The 17128-nt window shown below is 49.0% G+C and overlaps 1 protein-coding gene across 2 annotated transcripts; it reads right to left on the reverse strand.

Moving 5' to 3' along the window:
* Positions 1–2477: 2477 nt before the first annotated feature.
* LOC123041178 (ankyrin-1) lies at positions 2478–11434 on the reverse strand. Of its 2 annotated transcripts, XR_006418401.1 has the most exons (4): positions 10583–11434; positions 9885–10436; positions 4664–4781; positions 2478–3762 (listed from the first exon to the last, which is right to left on the reverse strand). XR_006418401.1 is itself a non-coding variant. In XM_044463865.1 (3 exons), exons 1-3 carry the CDS (start codon positions 11280–11282, stop codon positions 3677–3679), a joined length of 1338 nt encoding a protein of 445 aa, XP_044319800.1. In that variant the 5' UTR covers positions 11283–11434; the 3' UTR covers positions 2478–3676. The 2 variants fall into 2 exon arrangements, 1 of the variants encoding a protein (XP_044319800.1); XM_044463865.1 differs by lacking the exon at positions 4664–4781.
* Positions 11435–17128: the final 5694 nt, after the last annotated feature.

Raw genomic sequence — 17128 nt, forward strand, 5'->3', positions numbered from 1 at the left:
GGGGGGGGCGAGTGGGGGCGAGTGAGGTGGGGCGGCTAGGGTTTCTAGCCGCGGGAGGGCTAAGTGGCCGGCCGGCTGGGCCGGCCCAGGGTAGGGGGCTGGGCCAGGGGTGAGGGGGCCAGGTGGGGGGTTCGGGGGGGCTGGCTGGGCCAGGTGGGGAAGGGCTGGCCCAGATGGGCCAGTGGGGGTTCCTTCCCCCCACCTCTTTTGTTTTATTTTCCTTTTTTTATATTTTTCCCTTTTCTTACTTTCTGTTTTAGATTAATTAAAATGCCAAAACATTTTACAAAATTTTGTGCACCCCACCATAATTAGGTTTGCTATTTTAGACAACCCCCGAACATTTTAGTTTTAGTTTTTGAAAACTTTTATTGTTTGCCTATTTTTGAATTTGAATTTGAATCGGTTTCGAACTAACTCGAGATTAGCAACTATAAACGAGGTGACGTGGCACCATTAGCAGAGGATCGCTGTAGCTTAATACCCCGGGCGTCACACGGCATCTATCCGAGATGGTCGACATTTGTGAAGACGATCTCAAACCCTGTGCCATGAGGCAAGAACGCCTGGTTTGCGAAGGTTCAGGAGGCTTGCAGGAAGGATGTCGAGCGGGCATTTGGTGTGCTCCAATCTCGATTCGCTGTTGTTCGGTACCCCGCTCAGACATGGTCGAAAGATCAAATGTGGGAGATCATGACTTGTTGTGTCATCTTGCACAACATGATCATCGAGAGCGAGCAAGAAGACCCAGTGTTTGACACTGAACCATACTACAGGCAGGGTCCTCTAGCCGAAGTTGATCACCAGCTACCGGCAACTTGGACTGCCTATCTCAGTATGCGTCAAGAGATCCGAGACCCACAAGTGCATCATCAACTGCAGAAAGATCTGATTGAGCACCTATAGAGGCTCAAGGGGGACGCCGCGTGATGAAATACGAGTTTTTTTTGTTGAACTATATAATTTGTATTGAACTATTTGTTGTTGTACTATTTTGTTGAAGTATTTGATTTTTCTGTGATGAAATATGTGATAAGGAATAATTTTGTTGATAAATGAACGCCGAGAAAGGGCGAAACCACGCAGAATATGGGCCTATTCTCGCCCATATGGGCCGTTTATTCGCCGAAATTGGGCTGCAAAGTGGGCCAATTTCGGCGCGTGGGGGCGAGCTGGGGGCGGCGACTGGGCGAAAAACCGCCCCCAGCGCCGAGTGTCTCGCCGGCTCGCCCCCAGGGGGCGTTTTTTGTGCGTCCTGGGGGGCCAACGGCTGGAGATGCCCTTAGGCTAGTCATAGTGGGGAGTAATTTAGACTAGTAGCATACATATGTTACTAGTCCATGCTACCACCTTCATAGTGGGAAGTGTCATAGGTGTAGTAACATGCATATCTTCATTTATTGCTTTGTAGACTCATTTTGTATTGAAAACCGCTATGTGATGGTAACATAGTATGTTACTCTATTTGTCTCTCTCCTCTTTAATTACATGACACGTTTTTTTTTGCTTATGTGACATCTATGTTACTACGTATGTTACTCCCACTATGACTAGCCTTATCCATACGGTTTACGTACAAGTGACTTGGCATTCATTAGTAAGACCATAGGATACGAGACCGCACTAGCTAACCCACGGTAACATTCTTCTGATCTGATTTTTTTCTTTTGAAAAGGGGATTTACCCCAGCCTCTGCATCAGAAAGATGCACACGGCTCATATTATTAAAAATAAAGTCCATCAACAAAGTCGTCAAGTATCGAGGTGCGAAGATAAACAAAAGGCTCGAAAGAGCTCAAACCTAAAGCCACAACCGGCTGGCAAACACAATAGGAGCACTACATGTCTATCCTATTACATGACCGCCATCCAAACCGGTTGAAAATATCCCGCGCTACCATCTCCCATCGGGTAGACGCAGTAACCAAACGCTCCCTGGCCTCCGTCGGAGTGAGTAGCGACCACATACGGATGAATGCCGTGGCCCTGAAGATAACCTGCAAAAAGTGAATGTTTGTTGATCTGTTAAATACTAAATCATTTCTGCAGTTCCATACTGCCCAAAGTAAAGCACAAACGCCAACACGAATGTGTCTTGCAGTACCGGAATCAACCCCATCAAGTCATGTTCCAAATAACATGTTGATAGAGGTGGCTGATTAATATTAAACACAATATGAATCGACCGCCACAGAATCTTAGCCAACGGACAATCGAGAAAGAGGTGTTTGATGCTTTCGTTATGATCGCAAAAGCTACACCTAGATGAGCCCACCCAGATGCGTTTTGCCAGGTTATCCTTAGTCAAAATGACTTGTTTATGCACAAACCACATAAACACTTTGATACGTAAGGGAACCTTTACTCTCCAAACGTGAATCGAGGAAGGGACAGCGCTAGAGTTAATGACATCCAGATACATAGATTTAACCGAGAACACACCGTTCTTAGTAAGTTTCCAATACAGCTGATCTGGTTGCTGGGTCAGCCGGACTTCCATTAAACGTCTAACAAGGTGGAGCCAGGCCTCCCAACGATTTCCAACTAGCGTTCTCCGAAATCTAATATTGAGGGGAGTGGATTGTAGAACAGTTGCAATGTAGGCTTCTCTACGTCGCACAATGTTGTACAAAGTAGGATATTGAAGTGCAAGGGGGGTCTCCCCAAACCACGTACCCTCCCAAAACCTCGTAGTGGCACCATTCTTCTGATCTGATGTAAGGTAGTAAGCCAGAAGAGTTCTGTTGACTGCAAGGCAATAAAATACCCGGTGCACAATTGATGCTAGAAGAATGATACGCGAGCTCAGCTTGAACTTTCCGAAAGGCTGCTCTCCGAATGCGAAAGTTAACCAGAATCCCCTTACTGACTCGCAAGTGGTGGCCCCTGATGAGCATTGCCGCATGTACTAATATTGAGTTTTAGCAGCTCTCTAAAGGAACCGTCCATGAATTGGCCCGTGCATACAGACTGAGAACAGTACTCAGACGAATACCTTTCAGATTACAGACAGGCCAACTCAGTAATTTGGCAAAGCAATACTGAGTACGATGGCCACGACGAACGTAGCAGAGATGAGCAAAACGAACAATGGTCGTCTAAGACTTTGGAACACGTGTATGTTGATAAATCCCCTCCATCCGGCTCGACGCCATATGGCCTTCCCCAGCCCCAGATGGAACGGAGCCCAGATGCCAGGGAAGCAGAGAAGCAGTGAAGCTATGGACAAAGTGTATACGAGGACAATGAGCCAACGGTTGACTGAACCCAGACGCAGCAATCATACATTGAGCTCCCACCGGCACCAACCCAGACGCAGCAAACGCAGCAATCATACATTGAGCTCCCACCGGCACCAACCCAGACGCCAGCAAGTTGTACAAGTAACGGTGGTCCCGTGGAATTTCTCTTGCACCGCCGTATATAAGAAAGCAGGTCGCGGTAAGGGAGCAGAGGAAGGCCATGGTGTCTGAAACCACAAATGCCCGGAACGCGAAACGTCTCGCCAGCGTTGCTGTCCCTGCATGCCCATGGTCGTCGGCGACGAACCCCCCCCGGCACTGTGAAAGCTGCCCCAAAGGCCATGGTGGCGATTAGCACTGACCCGATTATTCCACTTTCTGTCATCATGTCTTGTTCATGTGATGCTTCTTCTCGAGTGGGTTTGTCGTACACGTTACGAAGACAAAGGGGGTGGACTCCATCTAAAGTAACCGGTGCCCCCAACCACCACAGACAATTGCGCACCATAAAACACGGATCCTGTTCATAAAATAAGTTTAGGGCTCATTTCGTTTGCAGGATCCTTAAAAGGCAGGTGTGGTACAAAAATATAAATAAGATAGAAATGCATGCGCAAACATAAGAACTCTATCAACTTTGGTGTTTGGTTCACATAAATTGAAAAAACACAGGTCAATCAAAGTCAAACTCACATAAACATGTATTGTTATAATGTTGTTATGCATCAAACCACATGAACATGGTGGCCACAAAAAGCCTATTAGTGACGGGCATGGCTGTTGAGGCCGCCAGCCACTGCTAACATGTCACTTGTGGCGGGCACAACGCCCACCACCGGTGACCTGATAGCACTGGTGACCCTCCACAGTTGCTACTATTCATGCCTTTGATACAAAGGAATTGGTCAAAGAAAAAATGAAGAATTTTTTTGCTTTGATCTTAGTTTCAAAAGAAGAACCTAGGAACTTTAACATTCACTTGGATTGAACAATTTCTGCGTAGTCCTAGGATAGTTCCTGAAAAAGTACTTGTTTAGATGGTACCTAGTTTCCCTCAAGGGTGGAAGAACACCAGGAGACATGCATAGCAAACATCTCCAAGGTAGAACTTGTCATCAGGGATATTGATGCCATCAGGTCGAGCCATGTTGCCAGCAAGAATGTTAGCATCATGGGCTAATCCTTCCCAGCCAGTTAACGCATATGTGAACTTCAGATCAAATTCAATAGCGCCAAGCATATTCTAGCTTGTGTAGTGTTTTTAGCCCTATATGTTCCAACATGTAACTTCGGCACTCTAGCAGTCACATGAGTACCATATATTGCACCAATGCAATCTTTTGATGGCATGAAAACATTGTGTTATGGTTTTATTAGAACAAGACAAGCATGTCAAGGTATGAACTACGAGTAGTGCTCACCTTGAAATACGGATACTACCTTGGACTCGTGTGAATCTTGCTAGGAGTTTGCCCAGTTGGTGCCTTGGTCATCTCTCCTCTGAGCTCCCCAATAGCATCCAAGACTTGTTTGAAATACCTGAAAATAGTCTGCATTGATCTTTTGAATGTGTTGTGAATAACCCTGAATCTCGGATTATGAGCTACAACATGAAGGAACATAGCAATTTGCTCTGCCACAGAGGCGTGGATGCTATCTTGTAGTAGCCTTCTGTTCCTAAACATCTCCACAAGCCTAGGAAAAAGTGATCTTCGCATTTGAAGCATGTTCACAGCCTCTACGTCGTTACAGTTGTAGATGTAGTTCAGATTCACCGTCCTCTCCCTATCTCAGATAAACATTGGATGTTTATCACTCCGACGAATAGCTCTTTTGTGAACCAACATGAGCTAGTTTGGAATCACATCTATGAGTGTTATTGCCTGAACAACCAGCTTCATCAGTTCGTCCATAACCTAGGCGACATCGATGGTGTTCTGTGCAATGGCAAAATCAGTCTCACACCTTACCTAACGGGCTAACAGAAGAGGGGGGTTGTATGCTTACACCCTTTGGAGCCGATGACTCTCCCATGGCGTAGACGAGGAGGATGAGATGGAGTTGGAGACGAAGGGGAGAAGCATGACATGCTACCGGAGATAATAGTCGTTCGCCGATTCCGTAGATGTGAGTCACCACCACCGACCAAGGCAAGAACTTAGGCTGGATTTGTCCTAGCGCTAGAGGTGAGCGAGTAAATGTGGGGGGGAGGGTAATGCTAGATTGTGTGCCATCAAACGCCGGATAATTTCCTTCTCTCTCCATCTCCGCCTCAATTTCCACTACATCGCGGCATAGCTTGTGCCCCACTTTCGTGCCCGACTCAGCCTAGCTCGCTAGAAACGGCTGATTCAAGCATTCTAGTGAGCCACGCTCTGGGCTGCTTTAAGGTTTGTGCATGTGTGAGCCGAGCCTCTGTGTATGCCACCAAGCGTTTTTTTTCTCGCACTCAATGGCCCTGTTTGGGGGTGGTGCAGGCTACCAAACTGGCCTCAATTGCATACTCTAGATCACTTAATCATTGTCAAATTCCCAGTAAAGCCACCATTCAGAAAGTGTGTGAACTGGCAGGAGCGAGCTCGCCATTATCCATGTCGCGCGCTCCTCACATGTGCCATAGTTGGCGAGAGCATGTCCCATGCTGGCTAGCTTTTTTTTCGAAAAGGGGGGGACTCCCCGACCTCTGCATTAGAGTGATGCATACGGCCACCCATGCTGGCTAGCTGATGTAGCATGTTGGCTAGCGCACATGGTTGTCAGTGTCCTGCTGGTTGCTACCATGTTCGAGTGCGCGCACATGGTTGTCGTTGTCTTGCTGGTTGTCGGCATTGATGCTGCTTTTCGCTCTCCATGATCATGCCCTTGTATGTGTGGCAGTCGCCACCCTGGTGGTTGTCGATGTGCTCAAGCGTGTGGATCATGCCGTCCCGAGGAAGTTGTCATCTGGGAGTTGGATGTACTCTATAGGATTCCTCTCTCCCCACAACCACAGATGGATCTCGCCCATGGCGATGAGCAGGGAGTAGAGGAGAAGGGGTAGTGTGATGTGAAGGAGAAGGGGAAGGGGAAGGCAGGATGGGGACCAGCCGAACAGGGAAGATAAGGCGGGGAAGATCAGTGGACATGAGAGGAGATGAAGAGATATGAGTAGTCATGGGAGAGAGGATTTTATGAGAGAAGGAGCAAAAGTGGAAGGAGAGGGGCACAATTGGAAAGAACCGCTCAAAAATTGTAACGTGCAGTTAATTTGGAAAAGGGGTAAAATCGACGGTGGGGTGGAGACGTCGTTCAATCGATGGGTGTTAGAAAATCTCCAACAGCTGCTTTATAGTAGGGTATTGTCTTGGATATAATCGTGACGATACTACGGCAGTATGAATGTAGAGGCAATCGTATCTATCGAGTGGTGTAGATGGGAGTACGCGCAAGGGTTTATAAAGGTCCTGACTCTCTTCGGCGGAAGTAATACCCTACTCATGTGGTGCTCTTAGCTCTTGGCACAAGGTACAAAGTGTGAGTGCTCAACCTTCAGCCCGGTGGTCCCCTACATAATTGGTTGTTATTAATGCTATTCATGGCTTTAAGTGTAGCCTACTGTTTCTTGGCTATTACTGCTAGTAATTGCCGTATTTAACTAAATTATATACCATTGTTGGGTAACTGCTGTCTTTATGACATTGTGGATGAATGATGGTGTCCTGGACAAGGGGGTGCTAAGCACGATGGCTCAACTGTTGGAGTGCCGTTTTTAGCTCAAAATGCCCTAAAAAGTTGTTGTGCTATTATAGGGCAGCTGTTGGAGATGCTCTTACGAGGGGGCTAACGATACGAATGAAACGACCATGGATTCCTATCTAATACTAGCAGAGATGGAGATGAATGTTTATGTGGTTTGATTTTGATTTGACATCGTTTCTTCCAAATGACACAATAGATAAATTTGACCTTTTGCAAATCAACCACACACAAGAACTACAATAGGTAAGAAAAAGCAGAATTGTTGTTTGAAAATGAAAATTAAGTTTATAAATATTGTTATTCGAATGATCTGTTGGTCTACAAAGTTTCAAGTTTATAGGTTGTGTTGTCTAGGAAAACAAAAAAGAGAAGTTTCTACGAAGTGAAGTACAGGTCTTTTCGCAAAGAAAAAAGAAAAGAAGCGAAGCACATATCACAATGCAACATTGGACGATCTAGATAGAACATGCACTTTCGTGGGGTTCAAAGAATCCACTCCCTTATTAACAGAGTTAGACCATCTACAATTAGAGCCCTCATATTCGCACCAATGTCCGAACGGCGCGCCCGTTCACTACCCAGACAGAAAAAAAACCACCCAACTAGACTGGCAAATCCGGCCCAAACACCTGGGCTAACGGGCACTCCATAGACCCGTCCCATCTCTGGGGCGGATATGGGGACACTCGGACGTGCCCGCCATGTAGGACTGGCCGCAAGGGCCTGCACCAATTCGCTTGAAGGCGTCCTCCTCCTTGCCAGACCAGCCCTCTTCCTCTTCTTTTTTCTTCCTCGTCCACACAGCCGCCACTGTGGTTCCGCCGCCATCAAGCTTCACCGTCGTCCCCCACCCACAAATTCGCCACCGGAAGCCCCAACCCACACCGCCGTCGATCGTGCCGCAACCAGTCAAGGACGCCGTCCCGGTACGTCCAACTCCCCAGGATACACCCCGCGCTCTATATGTTCGATGAAATTCCCGAGCAGCTTTTTTATTCTTTTGGTCATTTCTAGGTCACCAGTGAATTCATCGTGGATGCTATGGAAACACCGACCTTGAAGAATTCATATTCAACGAGTTCGCCGATTTATCGGATTCAGACGACAAAGATGCTGAAATGATGATGATGATGATAATGATGATGATGAGCATCCAAGAGGAGATGAAGAAGGCAGAGGAGCACATACCCAACTTCAAGGTTCCATAAAAGGGGCCGAAGGGTTATTCCTCGGGATAGGATTGCCAGTGCACGACTTCTATATACGGACTACTTCACAATGGCCCCAACATAGCATGAAGGTTTCTTTCGACGTTGCTTCCGAATGAGCAGAGATTTGTTCTTGCGTGTAGTGACTGTCGTGGAAAAAACTGATGAAAACTTCAAGCCGCTAAAGGATTGTTGCAAACAAGTTTCTTTCTCTCCTCTGCAGAAATGCGCAGCTGCTCTCGAGATTCTTGCTTATGGCAAGGCCGCAGATGCAACTGATACTGAAATCCAGATGGGAGAGACCACGGTCCTGAACACCATGGTGCAAATTCCACGCATTGTGATGAAGGTATTTGGACCAGAGTACTTGAGAGTCAACTGTGGAGGTCACAGAAAAATTGTTGGCAATTGGGGCATCAAGAGGATTTCCAAGTATGTTGGGTTCAATTGATTGCATGCACTGGCAATGGAAGAACTGCCACTAAATGTTTGCGCGGGCAATACCAAGGTCACGTCAAATAGACCACCATCATATCATACTTGAAGCAGTGACATCAAAGGACTTGTAGATTTGGCATGCTTTTTTTGGCACGTCTGGTTCGTGTAATGACATCAATGTGCTTGTTCAAAAGCTTTTGTGATGGGGAAGCTCCGCCGTGCAAATACACCGTTAACGGGCACAACTACAACATGAGGTACTAACTTGCCGATGGTATATATCCTCAATGGGCGGCATTTGTGAAGACCATATCCGATCCACATGGAAACAAACAAAGTCACTTTGCAACAATGCAAGAGGTAGCTAGAAAGGATGTGAGGAGGGCACTTGGAGTGTTCCAAGTTCGTTGGGGTATTGTCCGTGGAGCTGCAATGATATGGGAAGCAGAGACACTTTGACAGCTCGTGACATGTTGCATAATCTTGCACAACATGGTTGTTGAGGATGAGGATGAAGGGGCAGCACTTACGCGTGATTTTGAGAAGCCCCGTGTTCAGACTTGCCTCCCAAAACAAGAGGTGGGGCACATTGCCAACTTTCTGGAGATGCATCCACAATTGCGAGATCAACAAGTGCATATGCAACTTCTGGATGATCTTGTGGAGCATATGTGGATCCACGATGAAAATCACTAAACTTTTCTTTTATATTTTCAATTATGCACTATGAACAATTTTTATGTTTGCACTAGTTTTGATTATGTGTTCGAATATTTGTACTCCCTCCGTCCCATAATATAAGAACGTTTTTGATAGTACACTAGTGTCAAAAACGTTCTTATATTATGGGACGGAAGGACTATTTGTGTGCACTACTCATTATTTAACTGTAATGACCGAGGTGCATGTGTTTGCATGTATTTTATGCTTCGAAAGTACTCCCTCCGTTCCAAAATAGATGACTCTAACTTTGTACTAAGTTAGTATAAAGTTGGGTCATTTATTTTGGAACAGAGGGAGTAGGAGATGTGGTTGCAAATGTGGTCATTTGAGGGTTGGACGGTCACTCTCCGCAGATGCGGCGTGTCGACGTATAGGGCTCCGGATTAGGCAACTCGGTTTTAGATGCTCTTAGTAAGTACTCCCTCCGTCCGAGGGAGTACTGAACTTAACAGATATAACAATTGGAGATATAACACACCGGCAAAAAAAAAATGGAGATATAACACAATGTGGAGATAGTACAAGACAACTTTACCAGGAAATAGTATATCCGGCCGGGTGCTATTGCACGGTGAGCAAGATCCATAGCAGTTAGTCCCATCGTTGTTGGTAATGCCTATCTCCACACTTGTCGTCTCCAGTAGTAAAATGACAATCTTCGGATATCCATGATTGGCAGCCAGATGGAGTGGAGTGTTCCCTCCAGAATCCGTAGCATTCCACAGCATCGAGAACATGTCATTCCGGCAAATATGGCGAACCACGGTTACCCGACAATGCTCCACAGCACAGTGCAGAATATTTCTTCCTTTACCATCAACCATCTCATAGCAGTCAGGGATTCGGTGTATGAGCTCCTCCATGATTCTAGCTCGTCCCACCATAGCGGCAATGTGCAGAGGAAATGACCCGTTGCCATCAGAAATGCTAGCCAGCCCGAGCGAAGCATGGCCATCAAGGAATAGCACAACTACATCAAGCCGTCCATACAGTACTGCAAAATGGAGAGGCGTGCTCCCTGACGAATCAAGCCTGGTTAGCAACGTTGGACCTTCTGGCCCCCAGCTCAGTATTGCTTCAGCCATTTCTACAGGGAAATTTGCTGGTGTGTCAACGCGTGAGTACAGGTTGAAATTTACTTGCTTGAAACATCAAAATCATCAAAATTGAAGCCAAGAAGCTCTTGGAAGAAGTAAAGAAGCGGCAGCTGTAGGTAGACATTTTCAGTCCTACCTCTGCTACTAGCCGCCGCAGCATGCAAAGCAGTCCGTCCCTCCGGACCAGAAAACGACGCCGGCGAGGGTGTTCCGTTTTCTGACGGGCGTAGCAGCGCGCGGACCATCTGGAGCGAGTCAGTCGACGCCGCCAGGTAGAGCGGCGAGACACCCTCGTCGCCGTCAACGGAGGCCAGATCGGGAACCTCCGTCATGAGCAGATCCACCACACCGGCACGCCCGTGCCGGACGGCTTCGTACAAGGCGGTTGCGCCCGACTGGTTCCTCGCGCGCAGCGCGGACTCCTCCTCCGCCGCGCCGTCCCGCATCCTCGGCAGGAGGACAGCCGCCACATCCGCGTGCCCGAACCTCGCCGCGCAGTGCAGCGGCGTGTCGAGGCACTTGTTGCGCGCGGCGGCCAGCGAGGGCGCCCTCTCGCAGAGGAGCGTCGCCAGCTCGACGTGACCGCGGCTGGCGACAAGGTGCAAAGCCGTGTTCCCGTTGCTCGCCACGCCTAGAAGAAAGCGGCCCGGTGCCGCGCCATGGACGTTTACCGCGACGTGGCCCTGGGCGGCTGTTTGCTGGCGGCGGTGGCCGGCACCATGGTCTTGTCTGCTCAGTATCTCCTCCATGCAGACCTTGTCGCCGGCGGTTAGCACTTGCAGCAGCTCCGCGTCGAGCGTCATCTTCTCGTGAGGGCCGAATTCTACCGCCGCCATGTTGTGATCTGCTATGCTATTTGGGATGTACACTAAAAGAAAACTATCTGGGATGCTTGCTATGTTCTCTACTCCTGTACATGATATGGTAGTGTTTTGAACTTGGAAGAGTTGGGAAAGGACAAGACAGACGACTCGGCTCCCTCTTGGTCCGCTGGAGGTCTTTGTATGTACTACCCCTTCTGTCTCAAAATATTATTTTTTTTAGCATCGACACAAGCGCTCATATACACACGCATACATTCACCCCTATGAACGCACACACGCACACTCTACCCCTATGAGCATCTTCTAGAGACTGAGCCGGCATCATCTTGAGATTTACAAGTCACCGTAGGCGCCTCGTCGTCGACGGGAACGTCTCCTCCCGTTGAAAGCGCATCGCCGGAAATCCTGAAATAAATCCAGAAATAATGTGAGCACCAGGATTTGAACCCTGGTGGGTTGGGGATACCACTGTCCACCTAACCATCTCAACCATAGGTTGGTTCGCTTCTGTCTCAAAATATTTTGGGACGAAGGGAGTAGTATATAAGAGCATCTACAGCCGGTACCGTCTCAAACGTCCGGGCAGGCCGTCCGGTCGCTGCTCGATTATGAAATTTGGACCCAGATAGGCCCTTTGAACGCCCGGGCTGACCGGCACGCCCCATATCCAACCCAAATATTGGGCTGGATATGGGGCGTTCGGGCACGCCCACTATCGGTGTCAAAACCGGCGGATCTCGGGTAGGGGGTCCCGATCTGTGTGTCTAAGGCTAATGGTAACAGGAGGCAGGGGACACGATGTTTTACCCAAGTTCGGGCCCTCTCGATGAAGGTAAAACCCTACTTCCTGCTTGATTGATCTTGATGATATGAGTATTACAAGAATTGATCTACCTCGAGATCGTAGAGGCTAAACCCTAGAAGCTAGCCTATGATGATTATGATTGTCCCTCTACGGACTAAACCCTCCGGTTTATATAGACACCGGAGGAGGCTAGGGTTTACACAGAGTCGGTTACAAAGAAGGAGATCTAATATCCGGATCTCCAAGCTTGTCTTCCACGCAAAGGAGAGTCCCATCCGGACACGTGACGAAGTCTTGAGTCTTGTATCTTCACGGTCCATCAGTCTGGCCAAAGTATATAGTCCGGATGTCCGGATACCCCCTAATCCAGGACTCCCTCAGTAGCCCCTGAATCAGGCTTCAATGACGATGAGTCCGACGCGTAGATTGTCTTCGGCATTGCAAGGCGGGTTCCATCTCCAAATACTCCAAAGCAGATTAAGGATTGTGTCTGGCTCTGTGAGATAATTTCCGCACACCACCGTAGAGAGCATAACACTTCACAAATCTGATCTGCTGACAATTTTTCTTTACGGTGTGCCCTTACGTCGTGGCCTGGCTCAACACGAACCGGTTTTTCTCGGCCTGCCTCGATACGCGTTGCGAGGCGGTTTCATTGGCACGCCTTGCCAAAGCAGAGATCGCGTTCCCCTTATTGCGGGATCCTCCATTAATACGGGCGCGTGCAACCCCACGACGCCTGTTGGTATGACTCCGTGTTTTTAGGTAAGTCCCAAGCGGTTATGCTGAGGACGCTTGATATTCACCCCTTTATAGAGGGGCCGAGGCCTATCCCTCTTTTCTACCATGCTTGCGCCTTTCCGCATCTCGAGTTCCAACACCCGAAGCCCAAGCCTAAGCACTTCGGATCTTCAATCATGTCCGGATCCAACCTTCAAGGCCGGTGGATGGCCTCCTCTGTCACAGAGGAGGACATTGCGAAGCTTAGGGAGGTCAAATATCTGACCGCCGACATCAAGCATAGGCTTCCTGCTCCAGGGCAGGTCATCCCTACTCCCGAGCCCAACGAGAGCGTCGTATTTGTTTCTCACCTCCTTCGCGGCTTAGGCTTCACCCTTGATCCCTTTGTGAGAGGGCTCATGTTCTATTACGGGCTAGATTTCCATGATCTAGCTTCGGACGCCATCCTTCACATCTCGTCGTTCATCGTCGTGTGCGAAGCCTTCCTCCACATCACCCCGCACTTCGGCTTATGGCTCAAGACCTTCGATGTGAAGCCGAAGATGATTGAGGGGCGACACGCGGAGTGCGGAGGTGCTGTAATAAGCAGGAACGCCGACGCCCCATGGCCAGAGGGCTTCTTCCCGGAGGTGTCCGATCTATGGCAGCGGAGGTGGTTTTACGTCACGGCTCCCAGAGGCACAAAGTGGGTGGCTGCCCCCGACTTTCGTTCGGGCCCTCCACCTCAACTGGCGTCATGGGCCAATGTGGGACTGGATTGGGGGCCTGCTAACGATGTACCAACATTGCAGAGCCGCATTCGGGAGCTTCTTGAGAGGGACATTAGCCTTATCAGTGTAATTCAGGTAATGCTAGTCCGACGGATCTTGCCGTGCAAACGCCGGCCTCTCCGGATGTTGGAGTTCAATCCGGAAGGTCCGCGTACTATTCTGCACTTCTTCGGCATGACGCTCGAAGGGATGCGTAAGTTATTCTTCGGACCACAAGTAAAGTGTCCGAACACCACCGAGGATGCGGGCCTGAGCTGCAACCACCCAGATACCCGAGTAAGTAACCCAGAAACCGAACACTTCGTTTATATTTGTCATAACGTTATTCTGAAAACCATCCGTTGCCAGGAATGGCTCAGCAAGGCAGAGAGAATCAGGTGTCCGGCGCCACTTCCCGAAGGCTTGCCTAGTCCTGTTGTAGCCAAGATGCTTAGTCGTGTGCTAAGTCAAGTGCCCTCGGGGAAAGACGAAGGGAAGAACAGAGAAGCAGAACTTCACACATTGCACATCTAACCGGGGGGAATTACTACCTCCACGAAGAAGGATAGTCGGGAAGGGGAATCTAAGGTCTCCTGCCCCCGCGGAAGAAGAGGGCCACCTCTGAAGACTTGGAGATGGAGGTTCCCAGACAAGGGAAGAAAGCTTCACTAGGGAGCCCTGCCCCGAAGGGCGTCCTCACCGCGCCATGCCCGCAAACGGGCCAGCCCTCAGCCGAGTTGTAAGTTAATCATAAATACAAAGCTACTGCTTCCTCCTCCGAGAACAATAACCAGGATCCATTCTTTGTAGTCCGGCTAGCAGCTCTTCTCGACAGAGGTCGTCTTCGGGGGATCTCCTTCGGGAGATGATGGAGAGTGAAACCCCACCAGCCTCTCCGCCTCATGGGGCGGGCGACCCCGAGGTGTCGTCACAGAGGAGTATAGATTTGCCGAGGCCAGAAGCTAGTACTTCGGGTATCTAGAGCCAGGAGCGTTCGGCTCCCACGGGGGGCGATAAGAAGGGTCCGGCACAATTCGGCGACCGGCCGGACACGCTGACGGGCCTTCCGGAGCAAGCTGCTCTCTCGGAAGATCACCGTTCGTTAATGAGCACGGTGCTTAAGAAGATTTCATCCGCCACAAGCGGGTTGAATGAAGCTTTTACAAGCCTGCTCAAAGGCTTTGAGGTATGTAATGAAATACGTAATTTTTTGTTGTGGCGCACGCGCTAGGTGTGCTTCGTATAGATAGTAGCCCCTGAGACTCTGGTTTCCAGCGCTAGGCGGCGAACGGAGGATCACATTGTTAAGTAATGATCGCACTGAATTCATGCGCATGTGGCTAAGGGTCCGGCGGCCGACCGGACCATTGAAGTCGCCGAACTGAGGCGTCAGATTGATGTTGTAGATGCCGACATCACGCTTGTGAACGAGCGGCTTAATGAGTCACAGAGTATGTGCTCTGTTTTCCTTGTTTTTATAGGAAATATTAAGAGGAGCATAATGTTAATATGATATGCTTTGACTGCAGGCGGAGCTGCTGCCGTGGAGGCCCTAAGGGCGGAGCTTGCCATAGCCAAGGAACAAGCCCGGGCTAGCAATGCAGCTGGCCTAAAGGCGGCCGAAGAGTTGAGAGCCGAACAGGCTGCTCATCGTCGCAACGAAGATAAAATAGCCGAGATGGCTGTGGAGCTAAAAAATGCCGCCAGCCTGTATGAGCTCCTTGAAAAAGAGAATCAGACAAAGTCAGCTGATCTGAAGAAGGCCCTTGATGCGGCCGAGGAGACGCGTTCCAAAATTAGGGATGCGCGGGAGGAGCTTCGACAGGCCGGAGAAATCGCGGCTTGAAACCCCTATTTGTTGCGGATGAAGTTCTTAGACCCAAAGTACGCTCCTCTGGATCGACGCTGGAGCCCTACAGACGCTTATGCAGATCTGGCGAAGAGTACGGCTGATGCAGCCAAGTTTTTTGAGGATCAAAAAGATAATGAAGTGGAAAGGTTGTTCTGGTCGCAATTCAGTGCTCCAACGCACCCGTTGCCATTAAGTGAAAGGATGGCTGCTGTGGCTGAGCTCCATAGGTTGTCCGGTCTTGCGATGAGATCTGTAATAGACCATCTATGGCTGAAGGGGCCAAAGCCGGATAGTTATTTTGGTTTAGTGCAACAATTCCTTGGCGTCGTATCACGAATCGATGCCATGAAGAGGTCAGCGTGCATAGAGGGTGAGCGGATGGCCCTTGCCCGTGTTAAAACATACTGGACAGATATGGAGGCCACCATCATTGCAACCCAGAATCCGGCGGGAAGCCAGGATCCAGCCGAGCACTACTTGGAGCAGGTAACAGAAGGTGCTTGTTTAATAGAGGCTCAGTGCTCGAAGAATGTCATGTTCGTGTGACAAATCTTTCCGTTGTAAAAACAATTGTATTTTAATTATGGAGGCTATGTTTATACTTTCGCCCGAAAGTGTTATTGTGCCTCCTGTGTGGACGTTTGATGTCTATATAACCTGAAACTTAGCAGTCGTTGGCTTCAGCCCCCATGCATACAATGCGGGGGTGTTCGCAAAAAGATGCATAATCACACTTGATCCAACGTCTTGGTCCCTTAAGGAGGTGATCGCATGTCGAACTAGGTAACCGGACTATATAGCTTTAACACTTTCACTTAGCCATAGGAGTTTCACGGTGGGGCTACTATGTAGCCCTGGTACCTTCGCGTGCATCCAGATAAGGGCGCGTGTGTACATGACCGGGGAACGGCCCTTCGTTAATGCAGAGGAACCCTAAAGATTCCGATGAGTCCTCGAGTGGTTGACTAGTCTCTTGCTATATCATGACAGTCAGTTTTCGGCTTTCTCTACTGAGGTGCTCGTCTGGAATAACCAGGGCACAATCGCAGTAGTTCTCCTTTGGCCGCCTTAGCCGATAAAAATGGAACGTAAGGCAGCAAACCCAGGAGCCGGGCAAACCCAACATTTTACCAAAGACATGATTCGGAGCTGATGCATATAAGGCCAAACTCGCGACGCCGAACACTCCCGAGGGTATTCAGACTTTACAACATATACTGGGCTGAGTAACGCCCTTTATTATGAACCCTGTATTTCCAGGTACGTGCATTATTCTGTCGTGGCGAAATTCCAATAACGCCAGTATCCCCTGTGGGTATATTGAGTACCCATGGGATGCTAAGCAACAAGAGACAATAAAGAAGGTTTACACATGGGCTTAATCTAAAGAGAAACCTTTGAGCGGGGCCCTGCTGCACGTCTGCGCCTTTGTCTCCGTTGTGCCGTGTCCTGGGAGGGTATCGCACGAATGGTGTCTGTAAAAAGGAAAACTCATGTAAAAGAGTATGACGTAAGCGTGCGAAGAGTTGGCTATTATCAATGGATAGTAGAAGTGTAAGACATTGGCCTGTTAATAAGGTCAAGCAAAAAGGTGGGCTTTATTGAATATCTGTAGCCCCTGGTGTCCTCTATGGGATTACATGTATAGCACCCAGCTCAGGTGTATCTGGGATGTTACCGACGGTGGTGTGCCGGACTTGTCTAACCGTGT

Source organism: Triticum aestivum, chromosome 2B, assembly GCF_018294505.1.
Source record: "Triticum aestivum cultivar Chinese Spring chromosome 2B, IWGSC CS RefSeq v2.1, whole genome shotgun sequence".
NCBI lineage: Eukaryota > Viridiplantae > Streptophyta > Magnoliopsida > Poales > Poaceae > Triticum > Triticum aestivum.